Raw genomic sequence first — 11,871 nt, 5'->3', positions numbered from 1 at the left:
GCATCGACTTAGTTGGAGTTCAAATTTGAACTTTGACTCAAAATTCGACTTGTGTAAGCTCTGATCCGACTCCGACTTGTCGGAGCGGAGTTGGCTTTGGGATTCTTCTTTTTTAACTTCATATTTAGCCCATTTAAAAAAGAGTTTTTTTGTGGGCTTTCAAATATCAATTTTTCGAAAAAATAACTAAAACTAAATCATTCACTATTAATTTACTTCTAAACTAATATCTAACTTATTTTTATACTAGACATATCCTATAGTGTCTAATTACATGTTATCATATTATTTTATTACATATTATTTTTAGTGTCTAATTACATGCTATTATACTATAGAATTACATGCTATTATATTATATCAGTGTCTAACTTATTTGTAACTTATTTCTATACTAAACTTATTTTTAGTATCTAATTACATGTTATTATACTGTAGTAAATCGGTATTATTTGTTATTAACTTATTATACTAGACTTATTAGTTATTTCTATATTAGTATCTAATTTATTTCTATACAAGACTTATGCTATAGTGTCTAATTACATGTTATTGTACTTTAGTAAATTAGTATTATGTATTATTAACTTATTATACTAGGCTTATTTAAATACTAGTGTCTAAAATTATGTTGGACGTTAATATTATACTAGGTTTAATAATATTAGGTTGAATGCCTTGGAAATGAGGTTTTATTCATTTAGGTTAGGAAAATGATACTAGACTGCTTGAGTTTGCCCCTCGGTTTGACTTCTTGTTTATTTTAATTTTTTTACTTAATTATTAAGGAAGTAACTATTAGTGAATTTGTGTATTTTCTTACAAATGTTTAAATATATTTAAAAACATTTTGAGAGAAAAAATAAAAAGTCAAATACACTATAGGGCACGCCTAACGGTACACGCTAGGTAGCGTAGCAGTAGTGTCCTTTAGGTTAAATGATATTTTTTATGTGTATGGTTAATATCTTACATTTGGTTTAACAGAATTGAGGTTAATGTGGGTTACAAGTCAATTTTACAGGCTCAAAGTTGAAAGAAAGGTGATCATGATTATTTTATGTTATGAGTTGAGGTTTAATGATTTTTTGAACTAAGAGTTGAAGGAGGTTAAGGGTTTACAAGGAGTACTCATTGATGGGATATTGAATATTTTATTATGAGGTGAAGTGAAAAGTATTATAGAACATCATGCATTATGGACCTAAGGTCACATATAGGTTTATTAGGTGAAGTTGATCTAAGTCTATTTAATGGAAAATTGACTTAATGATATGTTAAATATAGGTGCCAACTGACGTGAATGTGATTCAAGTGCATGTAGGTGTTTTCTGCATAAAAGTGATGCTCGCATAAGGTTGATCAAGGTAAGTGACTATGATGATCATGTTTTTTCATACATTTTATGTAAACTGAACGTACGGTCTTTTGCAACTCATGTAAATCTCATTTATTTTATGAACCATGTCTCATTTATGGCTGCGCGCAGTATATATAGGTGTTTATTGGCATGTGGTTTACACACCATGCACTAAATATATCTTGAATGCATACATATTATTAGTAACAGATCAATTATATAATGCATGAGTTATTGGTGGGTAATTTATAGAGCACTCAATATTCTCTTGATATCTGCGGTTGAACTCACTCAACAACCAGCTGTTTGTTGTTATATCTCATTTTCATGGCAAACCTTTATTTTCATATATATCATGGGAAGTAGTAGTACTATTTTCATGGAGGACATCTAGATCATTGGATAAACGTTAACAAGATGATGATCATGACCTTTACATGATGATTTTATTACAAACATCCAGATGATCTACCTCATCATGATGATTTGCATCTTGATCTAGCTATTAGTCATGTTCCTTTAAATTTTTGGCATTACAAACTTGGGAATTTGTCTTTTCTGATCATTTTAAAGTCTTGCAATGTCAATATTATATGTTCCTGATCATATTTCCATTTGTCATAAAGAATTTTGTGTTGTATTGGAAAACAGCACAAGCAATTCCTTTTTCCAAATAGTCAACAATATTTATTTATTGAGCTCCGCTATATACAAACGATTTGGCAGACGAATCGGCGCACCCCAGCTGACGTGGGAATTTGTTTTATTAAAAAAAAAACGGCATACACAGAAGAAAAAATACAAAGACGAAGAAAAACGAAAGTCGACTACTCTCGTTCCTACCCTAGAGTTCGGCTACTCTCTCTCCATTAGCACAGCAGCAACAACCTCACGTCTATAAAAATAACTCCAGAAAGTCATCCAAAACATAAAATTGAAAAACCAAAAAATAATTCCAGAAAGTCATCCATGAAAACATCCTCAAATAATTCTAGACAGTCATCCATGAAAACAACTTCAGGTCTATGAGGAATACTGAAAACTGAGACCTTGCTAGCACATTTACTGCATTTTTTAAGTTCGGTCAAGAATAGACCCCAAAGATGATGTTGTTTCTAAGCCAGCCGAATCCACCACTCTAAATCGCAAATCACTCAACTTGGCAACACCTTCTCTTATATCCAGAGTAACATGATCATCCGATTTATTATACACAAGAGCCTCCCTCCTCCGAATTAAACTAACATTTCACCCCACAAAAAAAAAAAAAAAATTGATTTATACTGCAGAAGATAGATCTGTCTGCAGGGACTTGTTACAGGGTTTGGCTACGGGGGATTGGGCTTTGGATACGTCGGATCTGGCTTGGGTTCAAGGTTGGAGAATAAAAGAGAAGGGCTTTGTACGGGGAAGGGAGGAGAAGAGAAAGGCTGCTACGGGATGTGGTTCAGTCAATTGGAGAAGAAGAAGAGGAGTGGAATGGGAGAGAAGGGTGGAACTCAGAGATCAGTCGCAAAATGCAAAACGCTTTGTTTTTGTTTTGCCCGATCACGTTTCGTGCGCAAGGGGTCCACCAAAACGCTTGCATTCAGACTTTTCCATTTATTTTACCATCAATGCATTTGATTTGATTTAATATGATATTTCGGATTATCTTTCTACTCGATCCGTTTGATAATTTCCGCTTCTCTCTTATCATAATAGATGATCATTCTTGTTGCACATAGGTTTAATTACATTTTAGCCTATATATACTTCAAAGGGAAATGATATTCCTACCGAGGAATATCATCAAGAAAAGTCACCAATTCCCATTTTATTTTTTGTTTCTATGTTTTTTTACTTAATTGTTAAGGAATTGTTTTTAAATGAGTTTGTGATTTTTTTTTTAAATATTTAAAGGGATTTAAAAAATACTTGAAAAAAACACAAAATAAACAAGTACATTGTACTTGTCGATAGAAGTTCTCGGTAGCCACTCTTGGTGGCTCTAGCAGGACCCTACGTTTCTTTTCCTTTTTTACTAGCATCAGCTATCCTGAAACAGCGTCCCAACTAATTTCGAGTGTGCATAGACCCTCAGTAATGAGTTTTCCGCAAATGCATCTCGGGTAATTCAAGGGAAGAATCCCTCAATCCGATGACCGCTATAAATTGTTTGCACCCAAAGAGATTTAAACCTTAGACCTGGTGGAGTATACCCCCAAACCCAAGACTTTTACCACTTGACCCCGAGCCCGAACCCGAGCCCATGGCCTAGTAGTACTTTACTTTAAAAGAACTAGTCAATATTTTAATTAGAGATTCTTAAAATCATCACAAGGGATGGAACTTTCTCATTCTCAAATAATATGGGATCGTATTCAGCATCATCCATTATTCAATTTGAGCTATTATACAATTACTTAACCTAAAATATAAGTTACAATGCAAGTCAACATTAATTAACTTGAATCAATTAGAAATTCATAAACCGATTTCGGTGAAACTTTTTATTTTTATTTTTATTTTTTATCTAACTATGGAACTGATTCAATCAGTTGATTTTCAGTCACTTTTCAGACTCATTCAAGCCACTCAAACTGATGAAAAGTTGTGCTTTTTTTTTTTTGGCTTGTACTCTAGCGATAAGCCTTTTTTTGTTTTTTTTCCTTTTTTCTCATGTATAAAAATATGAGATAATTGAATATATATATATATATATATTAATTTTTCATTCTTGTATTCCATATGAATAATTGAAAACTAAAAGATAAATATGAGATTTTTTAACTTTATTTGGTTGAATAAAAAAATGAGAGAAATGAATATTTGATATCATTTATGTGAGTATACATAAAATACTATTATAACAAGAAAAAATAAAATCAAGATGTGTTATAAGAGAGGCTTTTATACCCTCCAATCAAAAGTTGTCACATCAGAATTTTTATAAAATATTGTTAAAATATATTTTTTAAATATTATTATTGTTTTGAGATTTAAAAAAGTTAAATTATTTATTTTATTTTATGTAATAATTTAAAAAAATTATAATGATAAAATAAGATGTGTTGAAAAAACAAACGAGACTTAAAATATACTTACCCGCACACAATCAAAATTTATAATTTTTACTTAAAAAGTAATGGTAGTTGCCGGCCATCAAACTCTAGTGATGGGTGATTAGATTCCGACGGCTATCGGCGACCTCTCATGTTGGCAAGCGTCACGAGTGACAACAGACGGAGTAGTAACTTAAAAACTAAAACCTCTTACAAATAATTTCTATTAGAGTTTTTATAAGTTGAAGTTGATATATATTTGAAGGTTTTAGAATTATCATTTCAAAAGAAGTAATTTAGTATGATTTAGTTTAGTATATAATTGGTAGAATGATGAGGTGGTGGTGTGTAATTGTAGCATGTAAAAATTACTTTCACATCACATTCTCGTCAAAAGTGCACCTTTATGCCTATTTATCATCTTCTTTTTCCGATCTTAGTAATAAAGAATAACAATTCAAGAGTATAACTTTTTCGTGAAATAATACTCAGGCAAAAGGCAAAGCAAAAGTTTAAATATTGATATGTACAAATAAAGGATCATGCTAGATGGCCGTTCAGCATTTATTATGGGGCTACCACTTGTTATAAATTTTTTATTTTTTTTAAAGTATTTTTTTAATATTCTTAATTATTAAGAAAATATAAAAATTTTTGAATAGTATTTTCTTAATTATTAAATAAAAATAATAATTAAAAAATTAAAATACATTAATAACAAGATTAAACGGTAAATTTTAAGGCTACACTAGCATTTTCAAACAAATAAACATGCTCCAAACTGCTATTTGTTTAAGGATGTTGCAATCATGACAAAATCCAACTTCATGATCTAATCTCTGAATTTGTCAAAGTCTTGGTCGTTTTAAAACTAATCGAACACCACGCACTCTTTTTTTTTGTTTTTAAATGCCACTGAAACCGGCAGCAGGTACACTGTTACAGTTGTGCTTGTTCAGTTGTTTGTTTTTTTTTTTTTCTGTTTTCAGCGTTTTTACGGTTCTAGTTTTTATGCAAATAGAGAAAAACATAGTTAAAAGTAAAACAGCGAGAGAGAGAGAGAGAGCTCCGAGGTCAACTATTACAGGTGACACAAGTCAACAATGTTTTTTCCTTCCACATTTTCTTTTTCCTTTCTTTCTATCTTTTTTTGGCTGTAGGTTTTTTGTTATCTGGAAATTAACTTTCTAGTTATATGTTGTCGGATTGGTGAAGGTGGTCGGCGAAGGACCAGTCTGTTGGAAAGCTCTTTTCTTTTCCGGGAATTATCTACAAAGTTCTTTTTCCAAGGCTAATGGCTGTGAGTTTGTTTGCTTTTCTTCATCTTCTTTCTATTGTATATATGATCCTTTTCCTTTTATTGATGGGTTTTGAGTTGCATTTGTACCTTTCTGCCTATGGCAAGTTTTTGGACTCTATCCTTCGATGTGTTTATCAATAACAGAAAAATGTCATCGTAAAGTTTGGTTTAGGAATTCAGGTAAGTTTTTTCTCTTTTTTTATTCCTTTTTTTTCTTTTTGGAACAGAACAGAACAAAGAAAAGAAGATTGATACATGGGTTCGTGGAAAGTTCAGTTTTGGATTTAAGTTTTGATTCATTGCACGAATTCTTCTCATCATTCTGGGTTACAGATCTTTGCCCCATAAATTGAAGCTTAGGTTTCAAAAATCATATAATCTGCATTGGCCATGATTTTTTTTGTTTTTTTTTTTTTTTGAAATAAGCTCAAGGATATTTGGGGTAATGGACGTATGTGAGAAGTGTATAACAGGCACGCATTTAGTGGGTGGATGTATATGTTAATGTGAATCACAATATACTCATTTGTGGTTGTCCGATGCCTAAGTCGCAAAAATACAAGGGCCTTCAACATTAGAAGTTATGATAACTAGATAATAAATTCTCTAAATCATTTGGCCTTATCAATGTTTATGATCTTTCCCACCGTAAATTCCATCTTTCTCTTGTAGTTATCTTTCCTGTTATGTGTTATTACTGATAGAATCTGTAGCAATCCTACTGTCTCAGAGGATGAATGAGGCACTAAGGGTGCCAAATTGAATATGGCAGAGAACCCTCAACAGATGTTTGCGATACTGGGACTGTGACAAACAAGCTTGCTTCAATAATAACTACCACATCTGAAGTGCATTATTGTGAAACTCATTCTTGTTAGGTTAGGCCTACATTGTGTTGTGGGGACCTTCTAAGAAGTTCCACATCATTACCCTCTGGTAACTGGAAGTTAAAGAATTGTTTGGATGTTCTGGAGCTTTCTTTGGGTGTCAATTTAATATGACATTAATGAAAGTATTGCTTTCATGTCAAGGTTTGGGTTATGAAATAGGTGGAACAAGTTTTACCTTGTTTTTCTGTCTTGAGCATGTGCAGCAGTACATCTGTACGTCTCCATAAAAAAAAAAAAGAGAGAGAGAAGAAAAATCCAGTTCAGATGTCTTCATAGCTACCTACGGTGTAAAAATTTTTGAAGAATTGGGTGGAAGTTGTTTTATTAGAAATGTGTACTGGGGTTGGAGATTCAATTTTCAAAATATCTCTTTTCTGTTATCAATTTTTGTCTTCATCTAGATTTTTTTCCAAACCATCTCAAAGTCTGTTGTGGATGGTGTGGATGTTTGTTCATGAAGATGAATATTGTAGTCAAATATTTAAGGTCTCTCTGTGTGAGGCGTGACCATGCAAAATTTTTTATTATTTATATTCTCATTCCTCTGATAAGCAAGCTTTACTTAGCCTATGATTTTATTTTTGTGGGTGTTAAATGATAATGGTTCCTGTTTTGGAACGAATCCTGATATACAATAGTTACTGGCCTTAGTTGACCTTTAGACACCGAGTCAGTAAAAATGATTGAAAGAAGGGTTGTTCTTGTCAAATAGCAAAAGAAACCGTCTACCTTTTCTTGTAGCCTTTCATATGTATAGAGAATAAAATGTTACTTCTGTAAGAAGGCATGGCTTGGCACAGTAAGGTAATGCTGATTGCGTGGATGAGAGTGTTCAGTAAGTTTGTCGCACTGGAGCTGGTAGATTATTTATAATCTACCATCATGGATTAGGTTACATGATTTGGTAGATCATTATGATTAGGTTACATGATTTGTGAATAGCATCATGGAGCTGGTAGATTATTTATAATTCAGAGAACCTTTGTCCTGACAGTATTCTCCATTGTTTCACTTGAGATTGATGATTTATGATTAGTTTTGTAACCTAATCATAACGATCCAGTTGAAAAGAAATTTTGGGATCTATGACAAACACTATGGCAAACTGTGCCTACCAACTGTGCTTTTTTTGGCTGCTTATATTGAAAAGGTTATACTATTGACCGTGCAGGATACAAACTTGCCAACAAATAGAGAGAAGATTGCATATATTTTGGCTCTTTCCCTGCTATAGTATCATATAAAGTATCACCACAAAATACTAAGTATGGGCGTGAATATACACACACCGATATATGAACATTTTTCCATTCTAGAAGTGTTGAAATATACGACAGATATAGCATATATTTGGGAATGATTAGTATACACTATTATTTCTAAATTGAAACAAAGCTGTATCTCAAAGTGTATTTGCTGAAGATCAAATCAGATATGTTCTCTTCTTTTTTTCCCATGCCAAATCAGAAATATTAATAAGCAGTGTATGTGAAATGAACATTTTTCCAATGTAGAAGTGTTGGTGCCACTTAGATGGCTAAAAGGCTCTTTGAATCCACATCTCTTGGTTTCTGGGTTACTTTTGTAGTGCTATTTGAAGGCCTTCACGCCACACACCATCCACATGTCATAATTTGATTTCTAAGATTTGAATTTTAAAATTTTTCTTACAAATCAAATTATGCCACGTAGATGGTTTGTGGTGTAAAGGCCTTCAGATAGAATTATTCTTCAATTTAATAGGTTCATGCAGGTTGAGAGTGTTTTCTACTTATTTAGAAACTTAACTATTCTGAATAACAACTGTTCTGAACCCCAAATATTACGAAGTCGCATTTGTACAGCTGAGTTAGAGTTTAACTTGTTATTCTTACTTTATTCTTTGCATATTTGGCTCTGTCTCAGAGGATCGTATATTCAAGAAACTAAATGTAGCATTTGAGAACGGTCTAATATTACTCCAGATTTACTTGTGAAATGCGTGCATATTTCCTTTTTTGTGAAAGAAAACTTCAATAATGGAGATAACTTCATGTCAAAGAAACAGATCATTCTTCAGTAAATTCTTATTCATGCATTTATGTCTATTAAATTATTTAGCTTTAAATTCTTACATGCTAGAGTGAGGAGTCTGGAATATTTTCCACCTTTAAATGACAAAGCTCTTGTTTGTTTTTATATCTATTCTACGTAGATGTGAATCCAGGTGTCTTTATAAACATATTTCTTGTCTCTGTAAATTTGCAGCATAACTCCAATGTGCCAGAGTTTGGTAAATGGGAAAGTGAAGTCCCATACACAGTCTATTTTGATAATGCAAGGAAGGGTAAGGATGGTGGAAGGAAGAGGGCAGAGGTAGAAAGTTCAGAGAATGAGCACAATAGAAGCCAAGAAGATACTGAGTTAAGGATGGTAGCTGATTCGACATTGCAACATGACACTGCAGGCCAGAGGGCTGCTTTGGAATTTCCCAATCACAATGGTGGTGTACGATCTGGTAGTAACAATGCTAAAGGGTTAGCACCTAAAAGCTCAGAAGCATTAAGATCAAAGAATGAGCAACATTTGAGCCGGGAAGGTGATGAACTAAGGAGACATTCTGATTCAGCAATGCCCCGTGAAGCTGTAGGTCAGAGAGTCTTATCAGATTCACCTCTTCATCATCGTGTTGGCCCATCCACTGGCAACATCCCTAAAAGGGCTATGCAGCAGAGTGCAGGGGATGATCACAGCATTGAGCACTCACCTCGGCACCAACATTACCAGCCAAGGATTGGAGGAGGCAAAGGCAGTGGAGTGTCTTCTCCCTCATGGGAAAGGAAGGGTTCATCTCAAGGTAGTAGCCATAGCTTAGCTCCATTGACTCCAGGAAGATCTCGACTAAGATCAGTTGCTCGAGACAATGAAACCGTAATTGCTTTTCTCAATTTCTTCTTTCCTAGATTCTCAAAACTGCATTACCGCACTTATCTATATTTCTTATTAATTTTTTATTTATTTTGCTTAAAGGTGAAATGATATCATAAACCTATTTTATTTCTATGTTTGGTTGCTGAAGTCACAGGAAAGGTAAAGGGAAAACTCGGAATCTCAAGTTGTCCTCTCCAACACTGACTGGTTTTAAGATTTTTAAGTTCAAAATATTGTCTTGCATTGAAGAAAAAAAGACGTAGGAGGCTGGACCAAAAGTCACTAATTTCTTCTAAGAAGGCTCATCAAATCTATCACAAACAAATCTTGTGAAGTGACTTTTGATTTTGCCTAATCATTTCCTCTTTCCTTATTCTACCTAGTTTGATCTATTTAATGTTTTTTTTTAAGCAGGTTGGGCAAGGACAAGTGCAATTTTTTTTAGTGTTATTTTTGTTAAATTATTACCACTGACCATATAATTTTATCATAGCTTCATTTGAAGGATTATGATTTTAGTTCTGATTTGGCAGCCTGATCACAGTGCTGCTGTTCCAAAATTTGGTGACTGGGATGAGAGCAACCCTGCTTCAGCTGAAGGTTACACTGCAATTTTCAACTTAGTGAAACAGGAGAGGCAGGTTGAGGCAGGAAATGCACCAGTTGTGGGGAGTGGAACTCCTTATTCTAATGGTCTTCATACGCAATCTGATAATAAAAATTCCAAGGTATGTGGTGCTCATGTATTGATGTATAAAATACCTTATTGATTGTTACAATTGACGGCCTGCTGTCAGTTACTGATATCATGGTCAAAAGGGGCGTCTGTGTAATCGATTACCTACATAATTTCAGAAGCTTTTTTTTTTTTTTTTTGTATTCTATTGAGCCGCCTCATTATTTCATTTTATTTTATTGACCCATCCCAACCCTACATACTAAAATGACCTTTCATTGTTTCTTCTACAACATACCCATTCGGTTTTTTGACACTAAGAGTAAAAAAAGGTTTGAAGATGAAAGATTTCATACCATTTAGGATTATAAATTCAATACAGGAAAATAACTTTTCATCTTATAGTGGTTATTGATTTCCCATTACTTGTCTTTTTGGCTTTCCTACCACTTAACTCTTTTATCATTTTATTATTACTTTTCCAATGTAGAAAAAAAGACTATTCATCTTATTGTAGCTATTGACTCTTGATCTTAATTACTTACCCTTTTGACTTCTTCACATCTTATTTAATTTTGATGTTTGTTTGAGATATCAAAATTGTCATTCCAACCCTTAGGCCTCATTTGGTTACACAGTTTAGATGAAATGAGATGTTGAAAGTTGAATAAAATATTGTTATAATATAAATTTGTAATATTATTTTTATTTGAGATTTGAAAATTTTGAATTGTTTATTATATTTTGTGTGGGAGTTTGAGAAAGTTGTAATGGTTATATGAGATGAGATGTTTCACTTTTGTGTAACCAACCAGCCCTTAGAGTTAGGGGTTGGCTCAAGTGGTAGAAGCCTTGGACTTGGGGTATGCTCCCCCAGGTCTAAGATTCAAATCCCCTTAGGAGCAAACAATCTCTAAGGGCCATCGGACTGGGAAATTATCCCCTTGAATTACCCAAGGTGCACTTGTTGGAAACTCTTTGCCAAGGGGCTGTGCACCTTCGGGATTAGTCGTGACACTGTTCTCAGACACCTGGTGCCAATAAAAAAAAATAAAAAAAAAAGATATCAAAATTGCCATTCCTCGAGATTATAAGAATATACTTGCATTTTAAACTTTCGTGACACATTTTAGACAACTAATGCAAGATAGTCAGGTAATCCGACTAGTCTCAGTTAAAAATCAAAGCATGTATGATTTAGTTCTCAACTGCAACTATCATGGGGAATTCAATTGTGTGTCTGTCACCTCATCTCATTCTGTTAGTTAATGCAAAAAGTTTCTGAACTCTCTTTTTTTCATAGGGCTGTTGCTGTTTTCCCTGGGCCAGAAAATGATATATGGTATATGTGGAGAAGTAGAAAGCGGCTGCGGTGTAGGTGTATATTTATATAGCTTGGGTGACATTTTATGCATACAGTAACGTCTCTTTACTGAGTGTATTGTTTCACTTGGAGTGCATTCTTTCACTTGTTAGTGGATGTGACCTGAAAGAAGTTGGGATTTTGAAGGAAAAGCATTTCAATTGCCCAGAAAAAAAAAAAAAAAATGTTTGAGTGGGGAGCAGTAACCAGGTTTTCCGTTTTCTAGTTTATCCTGTGTGACTATATGTTACTCTTTACCATAAATGTTTAGTCGTACTTTGTGCTTAAACTGCCTATCTCAAGAGATACTTGTTTTGCTTTTACCTTA

At 33.4% G+C, this 11,871-nt stretch overlaps 1 protein-coding gene across 1 annotated transcript; it reads left to right on the top strand.

Annotated features, from left to right (window-relative positions):
- Window positions 1–5,337: 5,337 nt before the first annotated feature.
- On the top strand, window positions 5,338–11,871 carry LOC108992750 (RPM1-interacting protein 4-like). Its single transcript, XM_018967380.2, has 5 exons — window positions 5,338–5,491; window positions 5,620–5,704; window positions 8,842–9,504; window positions 10,038–10,232; window positions 11,484–11,871. The coding sequence occupies exons 2-5, from the start codon at window positions 5,699–5,701 to the stop codon at window positions 11,514–11,516; spliced, it is 897 nt and encodes a 298-aa protein (XP_018822925.1). The 5' UTR covers window positions 5,338–5,491; window positions 5,620–5,698; the 3' UTR covers window positions 11,517–11,871.

This window comes from Juglans regia, chromosome 12 (assembly GCF_001411555.2).
Source record: "Juglans regia cultivar Chandler chromosome 12, Walnut 2.0, whole genome shotgun sequence".
Lineage (NCBI taxonomy): Eukaryota > Viridiplantae > Streptophyta > Magnoliopsida > Fagales > Juglandaceae > Juglans > Juglans regia.
The sequence above is the reverse complement of the archived record's forward strand: the minus strand, read 5'-3'. Positions and strand labels throughout refer to the sequence as shown.

Coding starts and splice junctions, on each gene's coding strand:
- LOC108992750 (XM_018967380.2), top strand. Junction 9,505..10,037: donor TTGCTCGAGACAATGAAACC/GTAATTGCTTTT, acceptor CTGATTTGGCAG/CCTGATCACAGTGCTGCTGT. Junction 10,233..11,483: donor CTGATAATAAAAATTCCAAG/GTATGTGGTGCT, acceptor TTTTTTTCATAG/GGCTGTTGCTGTTTTCCCTG.